Source organism: Elephas maximus, chromosome Y (assembly GCF_024166365.1).
Source record: "Elephas maximus indicus isolate mEleMax1 chromosome Y, mEleMax1 primary haplotype, whole genome shotgun sequence".
In the NCBI taxonomy this organism is placed as follows: Eukaryota; Metazoa; Chordata; class Mammalia; order Proboscidea; family Elephantidae; genus Elephas; species Elephas maximus.
The window spans coordinates 6,870,153-6,889,357 of record NC_064847.1 but is presented as its reverse complement, the minus strand read 5'-3'; the positions used below and the strand labels follow the sequence as shown (position 1 = coordinate 6,889,357).

The following is a 19,205-nucleotide window of genomic DNA, read 5'->3' as shown; positions in this document are numbered from 1 at the left end:
ATACGCCTGGGACTGGTGGCAGGGACTTCTCCAGGGACCGGTGCCTCCTGATAACATGCCCAGAGTATGCAAAACAAAGTCTCACCATCCTTACTTCCAAGAACCACTCTGGCTGTACTTCTTCCAAGACAGGTTTGTTCATTCTTTTGGCAGTCCGTGATACAGTCAACATTCTTTGGCAACACCGTAACTCAAAGGTGTTAATTATTCTTTGGTCTCCCTTATTAACTGTCCAGCTTTCTAACGCATATGAGGCGACTGAAAACACCATGGCTTGCGCCAGGTGCACCTAAGTCCTCAAAGTGACATCTTTGCTTTTTAACACTTCAAAGAGATCTCTGGCAACAGATTTGATGCAATGCACCATTTGGTTTCTTGACAGCTACCTCCATGGGTCTTAAGTGTCGATCCAAGTGAAATGAAATCCCTGATAACTTCAAATTTTTTTCTTTTGTCATGACGTTGCTTATCGGTGCAGTTGTGAGGATTTTCGATTTATGTTGAGTTGTAATCCATACTGAAGGCTGTAGTCTTTGATTTTCATCAGTAAGTACTTCAAGTCCTCTTCACATTCACCAAGCAAGGCTAGGTCATCTGCATATCACAGGTTGTTCATGAGTCTTCCTCCAATCCTGATGCTATGTTCTTCTTCACATAGTACAGCTTCTCGGACAATCTGCTCAGTAAAAAGACTGAATAAGCATGGTGAAAGGATACAACCCGGAACCCCACTTTTCCTGATTTAAACCACTGAGTATCCATCCCTTGTTCTGTTTGAATGACTGCCTCTTGGTTTAAGTATAGGTTCCTCATGAGCACAATTAAGTGCTGTGGAATTCTCATCCTTCATAGTGTAATCCATAATTTTTTATGATCCACACAGTCGAATGCCTCTGCATAGTCAATAAAACACAAACATCCTTCTGGAATTCTCTGTTTTCAGCCAGTATCCCACCTGACATCAGCAATGCTATCCCTCCTTTCACATCCTCTTCTGAATCCAGCTTGAATTTCTGGCAGTTCCTTGCTTTTGAAGATCTTCAGCAAAATTTTACTTCTGTGTGACATTAATGACATTGTTCGATAATTTCTGCATTCAGTTATCACCTTTCTTTGGAATAGTCATAAATATGGATCTCTTTCACTCACTTGGCCAGGTAGCTGTCCTCCAAATTTCTTGGCATAGAAGAGTGAGCACCATCAGCTCTTGATCATATGCTACCTCTGGAAATGACTGAACACGGACTAACACTTTTTTGGTGCAGCGACTCTCTGTATTTGTTCCTTCTTCTTTTGCTGCTGCCTGCATTATTCGGTATTTTGCCCATAGAATCCTTCACTACTGCAACTCCAGGACTGAATTTTTTGTTCAATTCTTTCAGCTAGAGAAATGCTGAGCATGTTCTTCTCTTTTGGTTTTCCAAGTCTTTGCACGTGTCATTATAATACTTCACTTTTCTGGATTCGCTCTTTGAAGTCTTCCGTTCAGCTCTTTTACTTCTTTATTTCTTCTGTTTGCTTTAGCTACTTGACCTTCAAAAGCAAGTTTCAGGCATTCATTTGGTCTTTTTTTCCTGCCTTTTTAATGACCTCTTGCTTTCTTCATATGATATCTCTGATGTCATACCATAACTCATCTTGTCTTTAGTCATTAATGTTCAGTGTGTCAAATCTATTCTCGAAATGGCTTCTAAATTCAGCTGGGATATACTCAGGTCCTACTTTGGCGCTCGTGGATTTGTTCTTACTGTCTTCAGCTTCAGCCTGAACTTGCATATGAGCAACTGGAGGTCTGTTCTGCAGTCAGCCCCTGGCCTTTTTCTGACTGACAATACTGAGCTTCTCCACTGTCTCCTTCCACAAATGCAGTCTGTTTGATTACTGTGTCTTCCATCTAGCAAAGTCCATGTGTACAGCCATTGGTTATGTTGCTGAAAAAGGGTACTTGCAATGAAAGAGTCGTTGATCTTGCAAAATTCTCTCATTTGATCTCTAGCATCAGTTCTATCACCAAGGCCATATTTTCCAACTGCCGATCCTTATTTTCTCTGTTTGTTTGTTCTCAACTTTTGCACTCCAATGACCAGTAATTATCAATGCATCTTGACTGCATGTTTGATCAATTTCAGATTGCAGAAGTTGATAAATACTTCAATTTCTTCATCTTAGTGTTTGCTGTGTAAGTTCAAATAACAGTGGTATTAAATGGTCTTCCCTGTAGGCATATGGATATTATTCTATTACTGACAGGGTTGTACTTCAGGGTAGATCTTGAACTATTATTTTTTGATGATGCATCTGACACCATTCCTCTTCAATCTGTCATTCCTGGCATCGTAGAGCTTATGGCGGTCTGATTCAAAATGGGCAATACTAGTCCACTACAGTTCACTAATGCCTAGGACTATCAATGCATATGTGTTCCATTTCATGTTTGACAATTTCCAATATTCCCAGATTCACACTTCGTACATTCCATGTTCTAATTATTAATGGACGTTTGCAGCTCTTTCTGCTCACTTTTGAGTTGCGCCACATCAGCAAATGAAGGTCTCGAAAGCTTGACTCCATCCACGTCATTAAGGTAAACTCTACTTTGTGGAGGCAGCTCTTCCCCAGTCATAGTTCAGTGCCTTCCAACCCAAGGGGCTCATCTTTTGGCACGAAATCAGGCAATGTTCTGCTGTATTCATGAGGCTTTCACTTACTAACTTTTTTCAGGAGTAGGCTGCAAGGTCCTTCTTCCTAATCTGTCTTAGTCTGCAGTCTCAACTGAAACCTGTTGTCCATGGGCAACCCTGCTGGCATTCAAATACTGATGCCAGAGCTTCCAGCATCACAGCACTGCATCACAAAAGCCCCCACAGTACAACAGACAGACATGTGGGGGTCACCCTTACTAGAATGGCTATTACTAGAAAAGCAGAAAACATCAGTTTTGGCAAGGACGTGGAGAACCTGGAAACCTCATCCACATTGGTGGGAATATGCAACGGTGCAGACACTGTGGAAAACAACTTGGTGGTTCCTAAAAAAAGCTGAGCATGAAATCACCATGTGATCCAGCAACTCTACTCATGAGCATAAACCCAAAAGAACTGAAAACAGGGATTCCAATGGATACTTTTGCACACATTATTTACTTTACCTCAAAGGTGGAAACAACTCGGCAGGAAGATGGGTCACTTTTACATGGCCTTTCTCGCCACTGCCTTGCAACTCCCACCAAGTGACTAGGTGGGACTATGGAAATAAGGTGCTTGTGGCCCACTAAGGGGATAAGATAACTTGCTAATAATGTAAATAAAGTGCATGGCACTCACGTGGGGGTGGAAGCATGCAAATAAAGTGTGTGGAACCCTAATGAGGTGATCGGTTTTGCCATCTCACTAAGCTTAAAATGAGCCATCCCAGAGGCAAGTGGGGGGCATGGGAACTCACTACCACCATGAAAGAAGACCTGGGAGCAGAATGTGGCTTTTGGGCCTCGGATCCCTGGGCTGAGAATTTCCTAGACACAGGAGAGAGAATGCTAACACTGGCGATGGCGCAAGACGGTGACAAGTAGCATCAGGCAAAGGAGAGAACTGGCAGCAGCAGAACAGGAAACCTGCAGGTGATGGTGAAGCGGGCTTCAAAGCCCACAAAGGGAGCCAGGCTTGCAAACTCACGGAGCTAGAGAGCTGAACGTCTTCAGTCCCAGGCTTGCTGGTGGAGTGGGATGCCTCTGGGCACTTATCAGTAGAGTTAAACCACTTTGTCACACTTAGGACAAATGCCGTGCTGAACCTAAGAGGCTCAGGGGACCCAAGAGGGCCAAGAAGCCTGAGGGGCCAAGAGCCTGAGGATCAAGGAGAGGCCTGCTTGGGGGCACAGCCAAGAAGCTGTCCTGACAGAAGAACTGTATCCTGAGTCATCCCTGATCCTGAACTGTAACGTGTTATTTTCCTAATAAACCCCATAACTGTGAGCATGATCCGTGAGTTCTGTGTGGCCACCAGAATGAATTACCAAACCCAGCAGGGAAGCAGAGAGTGCTGTGAGAGGGAAGGCTGGTGTCAGAATTGTTAAGAAGGTTAGAGATGGGAGGTTTGTCTGACCTCTGCCTCTCAGAAATCAGCCTTGTGTTGATCTTGATTCTCCTTTCACCCTGTCGAAGTTAGAGGAGGTCAGACATCCCCACCACTTCTTTTACAAATCCAAATGTCCGTTAACAGACGAGTGGATAAACAAAAGATACAATGCTTTTTCCGCCATAAATATGATTGACGCTCACTATAATACGGATGTATCTTAAAACGTTATGCTAAGTGAAATAAGTGAGGCTCATAGTGACAAATACTGCATAATTCCACGTACATAAAATATGCAGAAAAGGAAATGCTTAAAGACAAAAGTTTATAAGTAGTGCCTCATAAAAATTAAATACTTATGTTCATCAAGAGACTATCAATGCTGAATATAGAGACAACCTACAGATTGGGAAAAAATCTTGAGAATGATATAACGGGTAAGTGTTTAACATTTACAGAATATACAAAACTTCCACAACTTAAGAATAAAAAGACAAAAAACTCAATAAAAAATGGTGGAAAAAAACTTGAAAAAACAATGCACCAAAGAAGATATTGAAATGGCCAAAAGACACATAAAAAGATGTTCAACATCGTTACCCATCAGAGAAATGCAAACCCACATCATGAGGTATCACTTCACTCCCACTAAGATGGCCAAGATTAATAAACAAATAAAAATAACGAATGTTGAAGGGGATGTGGAGAAACTGAAGGAAATGCAAAATGGCACAATGGCACAGATGCTGTGGAAAGCAGTCTGGAGGTTCCTCAAAAAACAGAAGTAGACCTCCCACATGTCCCAGCTTTCCACCACTAGGTATATATCCTAGGGATCTAACAGAAGTGACGCAAACAGACACAGGCTGTGTTCAACGCAGCACTATTCACAACTGCAAAAAGATGGGAACAACCTAAGTTCCCAACAACAGATCAATGGATAAGTAAAATGTGATACATACATAAAATGGAATACTATCTCGGCAACAAAGAAAAATGAGTTCCCATCATATTGGGATATGCATAACCCTGGAGAACATGTTACGCAAAGTAAGTCAATCACGAACACACATAAAAAACAAATATTGTCATGTTCTCACTTCTACGAAATGACACAAGCAGGTAAATATGCAAAAACTAATGCTCATTAGTGGTTACCAGGGATGTGGGGTGGGGGAGGGAAGATGAGGCAGAGCAGGGGATTAATTCTCTAGCTAGTAGACAGCTGAGTTATTTCTGGCAATGGGAAAGGTAACACGGTAACGAGCGTGAAGTAGACACAGCTTGATGAAGGCCAGGGATGTCACTAAAAAGTGCACAAGAAAAAGGACCTGTTGGTAATTGCTATGACATATATAATTCTGAAATAACAAAAACAAGCAGAAAATGCATGTGCAGGTATATGCACATGTATGTAGACATATACGTGTACAGGAATGCATATGTGAGTATACACGTATAAACAGATGTGTGCATATGTACACGTGCATATGCATCTACCTGACTTTATGGACATAAATCCATATACATAATAAAGCACATATGGGGCACAGTTATGGGTACTTAGATATAACCAAACACCTTGTCGGGTAAACATTCTGGGTTTAAAGGATTAGGATCACAGCCCGTGGAACATGTTGGTCAACTGCCGTAATACAGTTCATAAAGTTATGTTCTACATCCTAGTTTTAAGTCTTAAAAGCTTACGTGCAGCCATCTAATACAACTATTGTCCCTACTCATTCAGAAGAAAAGAGAAAGAGGGAAAACAAAGACTCAGAGAAGAAACCAGTCTACAGAACTAACAGTCTACACAAGCCACAGCTTCATCTATGCTGAGACCAGAAGGACCAGATGATGCCCAGTTACCACTACTGACCACTCTAATCAGAGCCACAATAGACAGACCCTGATAGAATGGGAGGAAAATATGCAACAGAATATCAAACTCCAAAAAAAAAGCTGATTTACTGAACTGTTTGAGATTGGAGGACTCCCCAAGACTACTCTCCCTGCCTCTTCAAACTTTAAACTAAAACTAAACTCTGAGGTCACCCTGTAGCTAGTTAACAAACTGGCTCAAAAAATGATGATTATCACCTGTAAGTAGTATGATCTTTTAAAAAATTATCTATAGAAGGCCAAACGGTCAACAATTAACTCTAAAATAAAGATGAAGATGTAAGGGAGCAGGGCAACTCGATTAATGAAAAGAGAACCATCACAAGCGAAATAAGGAGCCTCTCTTCATGCATTGTGAAGAAAGTAATCAATGTCACTGAACAAGCTGTGTAGAAATTTTTGAAAGGGAACTGAAACTTCTGTGGAAATCCTCACTGAAAACACAATGAAATACTATTAAGAAAATTTTTTTTTTATTAGTAGTTACCAGCAGAGGTAAGGGGCACCTGCTGCTTAAAAGGGACTGGGTTTTGTTTGCATTGATAAAAATTTTTTGTAAATGAATATAGGTGACGATTGCATAGTATGGCAATGGTGGCTGATGTCACTAAATTGCAGACTTCAAATTTGGTTCAAACAGAAAATTTGTCGTGATATATCTCACCAGAATAAAAAAAATACAAGCAACCTGGTTTCTAATTACATTATTCTACGAAAGATATATACACGTCACGGGATCACACGGAGGTTTCTAAACCAGAACCTAAGATAATTTCTATCTCCCAGCCAATGAAAGCAAGCTTAACGTGCACAGAAAACACTTGAGGATCTTGTCAAGTGCCTGCAACTGACTCCGTAGTTGTAGGGTAAAACTGACTCTACACATCTAACAAAATCCCTCCTAATGTTGCTGGTCCACAGATCACGCATAGAGTACAAAGTGTCTAAAACAGCCCTGTCTGGCAGAAATACAATCCGAGCCCCATACGTAATTTCAAATTTTGTAGCAGCCACCATAAAAAGTAAAAAGAAAAAGCTTTGATTAATTTAAATATATTTTATAGGCCCTCTAGTTAAAAATAGTATCACTGCGCACATAATCTATATAAAAATATTACTACCAACAGTTCACCTTTTCATGTAAAAACCTTCAATATATCATTAAGAACATACATTAAACAAAGGGCTGAAATTATATGAAATACAAATACATACACACGGAGGAAGAAATAATTCTGTAATAATAGCTTGAGGCATTAATACAACACTTTCAGACACAATGTCTACCCACAAGCAAGTAGATGACTTGAATGGCCCTATAAACTAGTTACACAGAGGCCTATACAGAGTACTCCATCCAAAAGAATACATGCTGGATTGATCATTTGCTAGGTTACAAATAAAGTCTAAGAAACTGAAATCATACAAAGTATCTTCTCTCGACATAATAAAACAGAGCTAGAAATCAACAACACAAAAAGAACTAGTAAAGGGATGAATATGTGGGAATGAATTTATTCTTAACCCATGGATCAAATAAAAAAAATTGCAAGGAAAATTACAAAATACATTTGAACAAAAGAAAACAATACGCAACATACCAAAACCCATGAAATGCAACAAAAAAATGCTCGGAGAGTTATCTATTAACTATAAACACCTACATTAAACAAGAAGGATCTCAAATCAATAATGACGATGCTGTAAGAAAAAGCAAATTAAACCAAAAGCTAGTAAAGAAGGCAGAGATAAATGATACAGAGAACAGAAAAGAGAGAAAATCAATGAAACCAAAAAGTGGGTCTTTTAAAAATTAACAAAATTGTGTACACATCAAAGTTTATTAGTGGTTACCAGGGACAGGTGGGAGGGGGAAAGGGCACTGAGTTTTAGTTTACAGCAATGGAAAAAATCTCACTGATAAAGGGTAGGGTTTCACAGCCAATTAATGAAATTGCTGTGACTAAGCTGCACATCTGTTGAAAGCTGATTTGCAAAAGTTGTTTGATAGATATATTTATAGTCACAACAATAAAAAAAGACCAGGTGCTCAGGCTGCATGGGTGCAACCAAACACCTCATGGGATTTGCTTTCTTTGTTTGGAGGGTCAGGGTCATGGCTTCATGGTACATTCAAGTTACTTGGCCTGACACTGTGTTCAGTGCTTCTATCTGCTAGTGCACAGCAAAGTGCGTAGGGTCTTAAAAATTGGCAAGTGGCCATCCAAGGCACAAGAAATGGTCTCTATCTACCTGGAGGAAAACAGGAAGGAGAGGAGTCAGGAAAAGGAAGAAGAAATGGAATGAGGGTCAGCTGCCTCCATGAACTACTGGCTCCTTTGCCATGACAGCAGAATTGGGTGATGCCCAGCTACCATTACTGAATGTTTCAATGGAAGATTCCATAGAAGAATCTTGATTAAAAGGGGGAAATGCAGAACAGAATTCCAAGTTCTCATGAACTCCAGAATTTCTGGAGCCATGGAGGCTGGATGAATCCCTGAAACTATTGTCCTGAGATACTCTTTTAACTTTCAACTCTAAACCAAAAACATCACTGAAGTCTTCTTGGTATATTTGGCTTAACCAGTAAAAAAATGCCTACCTTGAGCAGTGTGCTTTTTAAAAAATTATCTATATGGGATCAAATTGATGAGTGCTGTTAGGTTAGGTAGGAAACATAGGGGGCAGTGAGTTTATGTTAATGGGAAACAATTTTTAAAAGGAGGGAAGGACAGTTCTACAACTTGAAGAATGTAATCAATGTCACTAAATTATGTATGAAGAAATTGTTGAATTGGTATATGTTCTGCTGGGTATTTTCTCAACAACAAAAATATTTTAAACTTTAACAAGGCTGGCAAACTCTTAGCTATACTGACTAAGGAAAAAATGAAAGAAGATTCAAATTACTGAAACCAGAAATGAAAGTGGGAATCTTTAAAAAAAATACAAAGGATTACAAAACAATACTACGAACCAGAATATGCAGAGAAGTTAGGCAACCACAATAAAATGATAATATTCCTAGGAATACATAAACTACCAAAACTCACTTAAAAAGGAATAGAAAATCTGCAAATACTTATAAGAAGTAAAAACTTTAACTTAGTAACCAAAAAACTCACAAGAAACAAAGCCCAGTACCAGATGGCTTTGCTGGTAAATTCTACCAAACATTTAAAAACAAATTGAAGTGAATTCTTGTCAAAACACTTCCATAAATCAGAAGATAAGGGGACATACCCTTCTCATTTTATGAAGCCCGTATTATACTGATACCAACAGCATACAAAGACATTATGAGAGAACTAGACATACATTCCTTGCAAAAATTCTCAACAAATTACTAACAAACAGAATCCAGCAAATTAAAAAGACTAAATGCTGTGACAAAGTGATATTTATCCTAGACATCCATCAAGGAGTGTCCTACACCAAATTAATAGAATGAAGGGGGAAAATGGATGCAGAAACATTTGACAAAGTCCAACACCCTTTCATGATAAAAAATACTCAACAAAATAGAATGGAAGGCAACTACCTTAATGTGATAGGCATATTTATTTAAAAAATAAAAATAAAAAAGTTGACATAATATTCTTAGACAAAAGACTAAAAACTTTCCCAGTAAGAGCAGGAATAAGACAAAAATGTTCACCTGCGCTACTATTACTCAATACTGCACAATAAATCCTAGACAGAACAATCTGACAAGGACACGAAAGGCATAAAAATAACATATTAGTAACTAAGACTACCTCTATTCACAGATGACATGGTAATATACAGAGATAATACTGAAGAATCCACAAAAAAAACTATTATCACTAGAAAATGAAATAAAGTTGCAAGATACAAAAATAAGCATTCAAAAACCTACTTCCTTATCAATTTTTTGGTCTACTTTTTCTGTCCATTACTAAAAGTGGGAAAATGAGTCTGCAACTACTAGGACTCTTTCTCCCTTTAACCATTTGTGCTTCATAATTTTGGGCTCTGTTGTGTATATTGAAAATAAGCAATTTGAAAATAAAATGAAGAAAACAATTCCATGTATAACAGCATTAGAAACAAAAAAACACACAGAAATCAACTCATTTAAAGAGGTGCAGGGCTTATACACTGAAAATCACCAAACACTACTGAAGAAAATTAAAGCTCTAAACAAAATGACATCCTGTTTTCACAGACTGACATATTTAATAGTACAAAGAAGGCAATATTTGCCAAAGTACTCTTCAGATTAGAGGCAAGCTTTATCAAAATCTCAACGGTCTCCTGTGCAGAAATGGAAAAGCCAAGCCTAAAATACATGTGGAATACCAAAATAATCTTGAACATGAATTACAAGGATGGAGGAATCCCACTTTGATTTCAAAGCATATTACAAAGCCACAGTAATAAAAACACTTTGGGTAGCCATACAGATAAGTGGGACAGAACTGAGCATCCAGAAATAAACACACAGGTGAATTAATTTCCGACAAGTGTGCCCAAACGGTGATGGGGAAACTGGATATCCATACGCAAAAAATGAAAGTGGACACTTTCCTCACAGCATACACAAAAATTACCTTAAAATGGATCAAAAACCAAAGCATAACAGCCAAAGGGTAAAGCTCTTAGAAGAAAATATAAGCTAAATTTTTATGACCCTTAAGTTGGCAATGATTTCTTACCTATGACACTCTTACTAAAAGCACAAACAACAAAAGAAAAAAATAGATAAACTGGACCTCATCAAAATTAAATATACTGGTGCAGAAGGTTCACTATACAGAGACTGAAAAGACAATAGAGATTTGGGATAATAAAGCATGTATCTGATGAAGTTTAATGAACAGATTACATAAAGGATACCTACAAATCAGTAAGACAAAAAAAAAATCAGCTTAAAAATTGGTAGAAGGTTTAAGTAGGCATTTCCCAAAAGAACATACAAAAACATCCAACAAACACATGAAAATGTTCAGCATCATTGGTCATTACATGAAAGGCAAATCAAACCACAATGAAATGATGCTTCACACTCACAAGGATGACCAAAATAAAAACATTTTAAAGGAAAATAAAACAAGCATTGAGATTGTGGAGAAAATGGAACTCTGGTGCACTGGGGCTGGGAACATAAAATTGTATAGCTGCTTAGAAAGCCACTTGGTGGTTCCTCGAAAAGCTTTATATATAATTACCATAGCAACTTCACTCCTAGGTATATACCCAAAGAATTTAAAACAGGTATTTGAAAAATCCCCACGTGGCTGTCGCTTTGCTGTACTGTGGTGGCTTGCACGTTGCTGTGATGATGAAAGCTATGCCACCAGTATGTCAATCACCAGTAGGGTAACCCATGTTAGAGAGGTTTCAGCTAAGCTTCCAGACAAAAAAGGGCTAGGACGAAAGACCTGGCAACCTACCACTGAAAAAAATTAGCCAGTTAAAACCTTATGAATAGAAGTGGGAACACTGTCTGATATACTGACGGACGATGAGCCCCTCAGGTTGGAAGGCACTCCAGATGTGGCCAGGGAAGAGCTGCCTCGTCAAAGCAGAGATGACCTCAATGATGTGAATGGAGTCAAGCTTTGTGGACCTCCATTTGCTGATGTGGCACGACTCAAAATAAGAAGAAACAGCTGCAAACACCCCTTAATATAGGAACACACACACACAAAAGACAAGAAAGAAAGAGACGATCAAAATGTATGTCAGAAGACACCCTGAAACTTGCTCTTGAACGTACAGCAGCAAAAGCAAAAAGGAAAAATGATGAAGAAAAATAGCTGAACAGGACATTTCAAAGGACGGCTCAAGAAGAAAAAATAAAGTATTATAATTACAAACACCCAGAGTTAGAAAAACTGAAAAGGAAGAACATGATTGACACTTCTCAAGCTGAAAGAACTGAAGAGAGAGTCCAAGCCTCAAGTTACAATACTGAAAGATGTACACTGGGAAAATATGAAAGGACCCAGGAAGCATCAAAAGAAGATGGAAGGGATACAAAGAGTCACTGTACCAAAAATAACTGCCTGACATTCAACCATTTCAGGAAGGAGCTAGTTCGAGCTGCACAGAAGGCAATGGTGAAAAACAAAGTTCCAGGAGCTGATGGAACACCTGCTGAGATGTTTCAACAAATGCATGCGGCTCTGGAAGCTTTCGATCACTCATCTACGTAAACTAACTTGGCCAACCGCCTGGAAGAGATCTATATTTCTCCCCATTCCAAAGAAAGGTGATTCAACAGGATGTAGAAGTTGTCGGCCAATATCATTGATAACACACGCAAGTAAAATTTTGCTGAAAATAATTCAAACGCAGATGCAGCAGTACATCGACAGAGAAGTGCCAGAAATTCAAGCCAGATTCAGAAGTGGATGTGGAACCAGGGATATCATTGCTCATGTCACAGTGATCTTAGGTGAAAGCAGAGAATACCAGAAAGACGTCTGTCTGTTTTATTGACCATGCAAAGGCATTTGACTGCGTGGGTCATAACAAATTATGGATGACATTACAAAGGATGAGAATTCCATAACACTTCGCTGTGCTCATGGCAATGTATGCATACACCCAGAGGCAGTCGTTCAAACTCAACATGGGGATAACGCGTGGTTTAAAATCAGGAAGGGTGTGTGTAAGGGTGGTGTCCTTTCACCACACTTACTCAACCTGAGCAAACGATGAGCACATAATCTGAGAAACCGGACTATGTGAAGAAGAACATGGCATCAGGACTGGAGAAAGACTCTAATAACCTGTGATATGCATATGACCCAATCTTGCTTGCCAAAAGTGAAGAGGACTTGAAGCACTTACTGATGAAGATCAAAGACTACAGACTTCAGCATGGATTACACCCTAACAAAAAGAAAACAGAAATTCTCACAACTGGACCAAAAATCAACATCATCATAAATGCAGAAAAAATTTAAGCTGTCAGGATTTCATTTTACTGGCATCCACAAACAATGGCCATGGCAGCGGCAGTCAAGAAATATAGCAATGCATTGCACTAGGCAAACCGGCTACAAGAGATCTCTTTAAAGTATTAAAAAGCAAAGACGTCACTTTACGGACTAAGGTGCACTGGACCCAAGCCATGGTGTTTTCAATTGCCTCATATGCAGCGAAAGCTGGATGATAAAGAAGACCAAGGAAGAGGTGATGCCTTTGAGTTACGGTGTTGGCAAAGAATACTGAATATGCCACTGACTGCCAGAAGAAGGAAATCTGTCTTGGAAGAAGTGCAGCCAGAATGCTCCTTGGAAGCAAGGATGGAAACATTTCATCTCACATACTCTGGACATGTTGACAAGAGGGACCAGTCCCTGAAGAAGGACATCATGCTTGGTAAAGCAGAGGGTCAGTGAAAACAAGGAAGAACTTCAACAAGATGGACTGACATAGTGGCTGCAACAATGGGCTCAAGCATAACAACAATTGTGATGGCATAGGACCAGGCAGTGATTCATTCCGTTGTACACAGGGCTGCTACGAGTAGGAAATGACTCGATGGCACCTAACAACAACATATATACACATAAATGTATGGTGTGTGTGTGTGCATGTACATATGCATGTATTTAAGTACCAAACCAAAACCAAACCTGTTGCCACCAAGTCAATTCCAACTCATACCAAGCCTACAGGACAGAGCAGAACTGACCCACAGGACTTCCGAGTAGCAGCTGGTGGATTCAAACTGCCAACCTTTTGGTTATCAGCCAAGCTCTTAACCACTGCACCCCCAGGGCTCTGTATTTAAGTGTGCGTGTGTGTGTGTGCATAAGTATGTACATATATGTATGTACATGTATCTACGTGAGTATGTACATATGCTTATATGTGCATGTAAACACACGCACACACATATTGTGGCGCATAAATATACTGACGCAGTGGATATGAGCTACAGCTGCTAACCAAAGGCTTGGCAGTTCAAATCCGCCAGATGCTCTTTGGAAACCGTATGGGCCAATTCTACTTTCTGCTAACCAAAAGGTCAGCAATTCAAATCCACCAGATGCTCTCTGGAAACCCTTTGGGGCAGTTTTACTCTGTCTTACACGGCTCCAACGAGTCAGAATCAACACGAGGGCAACGGGTTTGGCATATACACATTTATATACACATATGCACACACACACATGCACATACATATTTACATGTTTACGTATGCATATGTATTAATAAACCCATGACTTATTGACATGGTTAGGTTCCAAAGACCTGCTCGTTCTTCAAAAACTGGCATTATGTAAAAATGGAAGATGACCACATAAAATCACAAAACGCAGCACGACTACATTATTATGTAACTGCCAGTTTTCATCATTATGTAACTGCCAAATTGGATCATTACATAAATGCCAAATTACATTATTACATTACCGCCAAACCACTGAGAATCATGGGCTAGGCCAGCCGACACATAACCTCAAACCTCAGCATTCATTACCGCCCGACATATGTCTTTAATGTGCAAAATAGTCAGATAGTAGATTTTTCACTATTGTCATAAATCTGAAATGTCAAATAATGAGACAGTCGATAGGTGAGGAGTAGGTATGTATTTTTATTATATGTTAATATTAACTACATATGTGTATTTAATATAATACACAAAGCCAGAAGTTAACCATCTATGCCTTATATATACAGAGGTAAGCAATACTTTAAAATATTACATAACATTGTTAAAAACTTGTCCATGGACAGGCACTTGGGAGTGGCAAAGCTATAAGAAAAAGTCACATAAGTTTTGATGGTCATTTATGTTAGCATGTTTCCAACACGATAAGTAAAAGTGATAAGCAAAATCAGCCAATGAGCAAAAGAGGGAAACACTGGAATGACGTCACTGTTTCCCACTCTGATAAATGTAAGCACAGAAGTCACAAAATAACTGAAACAACTGATACAGAGGTCAAGACACACACCTTGTTTAAGTTTGGACAGCATTGACTTCTCTGCATCAGTGGAAGCACTCTTACCAAGTAAGAGCCGTTTGGCTAAATCTCTTTTGTAGAAAGCTTCAAAAACATCTTTCCCTGCAATATGTAAAGAAAGAAAAGCTCTCCGTGTGGAACTATTTAAATGCAAATATCAACATCTTATAGGAATCAAAACAACATATTTGCACCCAAAACTCAAATTATGTGAATAAAGGCTTTATTTGCAATAGCCAAAAGGTGAAAACAACCCAAATGCCCACCTACGGATGAAAACAATTTAAAAAATGTGGTATGTTCACACAAAAAGAAACAACCTTTGATGGTTACAAGGGAGAGGAGGGGTTGGAAAAACACAAAACAGACAATAAAGAAGTGGTAACTCTGGTGAAGGGTAAGACACTGCACAATACTGGAGAAGCCAGCACAATTCACACAAGGCAAAGTCATGGAAGCTCCACAGACACACCCAAACTCCCTGAGGAACTGAATTGCTAGGTTGAGGGCTTTGGGGACCATGGTCTCGGGGAACATATAGCTCAACTGACATAACACAGTTTACAAGGAAAATGTTCTACATTCTACTTCAGTGAGTAGTGTCTGGGGTCTTGGAAGCCTGTGAGCGGCCATTTAAAATAGTCTGCTGGTCTCACCGCTTTGAGAGCAACGGAGAGTGAAGAGATCTAAAGATACAAGGGAAAGATTAGTCCAAAGGACTAATGGACCACAACTACCATGGCCTCCACCAGGCTGAGCCCAGTACAACTAGAGGGGCCTGGCTACCACCAGTGACTGCTCTGACAGGCATCACAATAGAGGGCTCCGGCCAGAGCTGGAGAAAAATGTAGGACAAAATGCTAAGGCACAAAAAAAGGCCAGACTTACTGGCCTGACACTGGAGAAACCCCGGGAATATGACCCCGGACACCCTTTTAGCTCAGTAATGAAGTCACCCCTTCAGCCAAAGATTAGTCAGGCCTGTAAAATAAAATGAAGACTAAAGGGCCACACCAACCTAGGGGCAAGGACTAGAACTCAGGAGGGGACAGGAAAGCTGGTAACGGGGAAGCCAAGGTCAAGAATGGAGAGTGCTGACATGTCATGGGGTTGGTAACCAATGTCATAAAACGATACGTGTACTAACTGTTTAATGAGAAGCTAGTTTGTTCTCTAAAACTTCACCTACAGTACAATTTAAAAAAATATGGTATGTTCATACAACAGAATATTATACAGTCATGAAGAGTGATAAAGTACTGATACACACTACAACAGCAATGAAGGTTGAAAACATAAGCCAAAACAAAGGCCACACAACATGTGACTCCATTTGTACTCGATATATTCAGAATATACAAATATACAGACACACAAAGAATTTAATGTATGGGGGCATGGGACAATGAAGAGTGTAATTTAATGGACAAGCAGTTTCCATTTGGGGTTATGAAAATGTTCCAAAATTACACAGTGGTGTGGTTTCAAAACAATATGAATATGCATAAGGTAATACAGCTGTATGACTTAAAAGGATTAAAAGTATAAATTCTAGGTTACGAGTGTTTTAGCACAATTTAAAAAATCATGTAAATCCAGTTTTTTCTGCAATGTACAACTTCTCTCTATAAAGTAAAAGGAAAACTATATGAAAGAATTAAATTACTCACCATAAATGAACCTAAGTATAACCACTATTTTATCTAACAACTCTTCTAGTTCTTCATCTGTAGTTTCTTTGTTACCTGAACAAAGTTTTGAATCCACATACTTTGCTAAAATGCAAAAAAAATGATATGCTAAGTAATAAGGTATTTTGAAATACATACCATAAACAAAACAACATTTCCTCAAACAAGTATAAATGAATGTGGGAATGGATAAATGGATGGGTAGATGGAAAAAACAGTGGAAGAACAAAAGGCAAAACTGTTCTTCTAGGTCTCCTTAATATTTTCAGAACCTCGATGGGCAAATGTTACCATGACTACTCTGTCCTCAATCTGTTTGATACAAATAAAAAGCTGAAGAAATTACATAAATAAGGAAAAATCCAAATTACTAAAAAGGATGCATTAAATTCATGCACTGACATAGTCAATAAAAAAAAAGGTCAATGAATATAATAGACGATTTCTTTGAATCTTCGAAAGAAAATACCCTTCAATAAAGGATAAATACTTTCAAAATCTTCAACCATTAGCTGTAGACCCATTACATTATTTCATAGGTAAGAAGCCTTTCACAGTTATTTTCAAAAGTAACAGAAACAAAAAATGAAGGCAGCCTTTTTATAAATTTCACCTGTAGTGAAAAAAGACATTTATAGCTCTTAAGGGCATGGAATTTTCTAAAGTCCTCTGTCGCTCCAACAAAAGGGAGAAAATGGGCCTAGAGAACTCAAACTGAAAGAAAAAGTCCTTTTGATCTCTAACTTTTTACGTTTAATTTTGAAATTACCCTTAACACACAGTGAGAAATATTTATTTCATAAGGTTAAAAACCATACCTAGAAGCTCGGCTGGTTTGTTAGGTCGTTTGTTAATAAACGTTTCGAACGCCTCTTCCATAGCAACAATAAACTTCTCATTCTTCAGAAAAGAAGTATCAATAATAAAATCAATCTTATCTTTAAAATCCAGGAGTTCTTGCACCATCGTCTTATCTTTCTCAGGATTAATAACTATGGTACTACCAAACTTCTGAAAAATAATATTGTTCAAGGTTATTATCAGTGTATATCAAACACAGTTACCACTAATTTTATGGAACATTTAACTTAATTTACAAAAAAGAATAATAATTATTCCAAAAGGCAGCTATGCAATATGTCTATAAAACGAAAGATAGTAGAAAAAAAGACACAGTACTCTGAAAATGAAATAACCACGAATACATGTAAATTGACTTACCTGAAACAGAGACCTATTTAGAAATAAACAACTGAGAGAATCATAACACCTGTAAAAAAAATTAGAGGTACAAAGATAAAAACAAAATTTTTTAATCAACTGATTTAAATATGTTCAAAGAGCTCAAAGAAACCATGGGAAAATAATTCAAGGAAGCAGGAGAAGACTGTCTCAAAAAAATGGAGAATTGTAATCAAGAGACAAAAGTTGTAAAAAAGCAAGAAAGAAAGAATTTTTAACGCAGAAAATTAAAATCACTGAGATGAAAAATTTACTAGAGGATTTGAGCAGTAAATTTGAGTATGCAGAGCAAATATTAAAAGAAATTGATACGTCAATAGATTATCCAGTCAGAGAAGCAGGAAAAAGAAAGAAAGAAGAAAAATAAACAAAGCGTCAGAAACTGGTGGGACATCATAAAATATACCAACATACACATAGTGGAAATTCAAGAAAGAAAGGAGGTAAAAAAAAGTTTAATACATGACTCTACAACTAAAAGAAACTCAACAATTCCAAGTATGATGAACTCAGAGAGATCCACATGAAGGTTTAAATCTAACTGACTGGAACCAAACTCAAAAAAGACCACGTTCAAAGTTGTAACAGGGAAGCAACTCCTCATGTACAAGATTATCCTCAATAAGATTAGTAACCAATTTCTTAAAAAAAGGTTAGAGGCCAGAAACATTGTAAAGATATATTTAAAATCCTCAAAAAACTGCTATTAAAGGAATTTAGTAGTTTAGTCATCTAGTGCTGCTGTAACAGAAATACTGCAAGTGGATGGCTTTAACAAAGAGAAATTCATTTTCTCACAGTCTAGTAAGCTGGAAGCCCACATTCAGGACGTCAGCTCAAGGGGAAGGCTTTCTCTCTCTGTGGGCTCTGGAAGAAGGTCCTTCTCATCAATCTTCCCCTGGACCAGGAGATTCTCCATGAAGGAATCCCAGGTCTAAAGGATGCATTCTGCTCCCAGCACTTCTTTCTTGGTGGTATGAGGTCCCCCCACCCCCCACCCCGCTTTCCTTTCTGTTTTAAGATAAAAGTTGGTGCAGGCCATACTCCAGGGAAACTCCTTTTACATTGGATCAGGAATGTGACCTTAGTAAGGGTGTTACAATCCCACTCTCATCCTCTTTAACATAAAATTACAGTCACAAAATGGAGAAGAACTATACAATACTGGGAATCATCGTCTAACCAAGTTGACACACATTTTAGGGGGATACAATTCAATCCATGAAAGTAGCATAGTAAAATAATTAGGAAGATGGCAACGTCAGGCAGTCTAGAATCTCAACAGTCCCACCCAGACACCAAGAACGTAATCTGTACTCAAACTTGTAAGAAATTTGAAA

At 38.5% G+C, this 19,205-nt stretch overlaps 1 protein-coding gene across 1 annotated transcript in view; it reads right to left on the bottom strand.

Annotated features, from left to right (window-relative positions):
* LOC126069867 (cullin-4B-like) overlaps nucleotides 1-19,205 on the bottom strand; it is a 207,916-nt gene that overhangs the window by 90,421 nt on the left and 98,290 nt on the right. The window contains exons 11-13 of the mRNA XM_049873503.1: nucleotides 17,442-17,634; nucleotides 16,603-16,707; nucleotides 14,924-15,034 (exon numbers count right to left, since the gene is read on the bottom strand). Of these exons, the coding sequence (XP_049729460.1) occupies nucleotides 14,924-15,034; nucleotides 16,603-16,707; nucleotides 17,442-17,634 (409 nt within the window). The remainder of the gene's footprint in view (nucleotides 1-14,923; nucleotides 15,035-16,602; nucleotides 16,708-17,441; nucleotides 17,635-19,205) is intronic.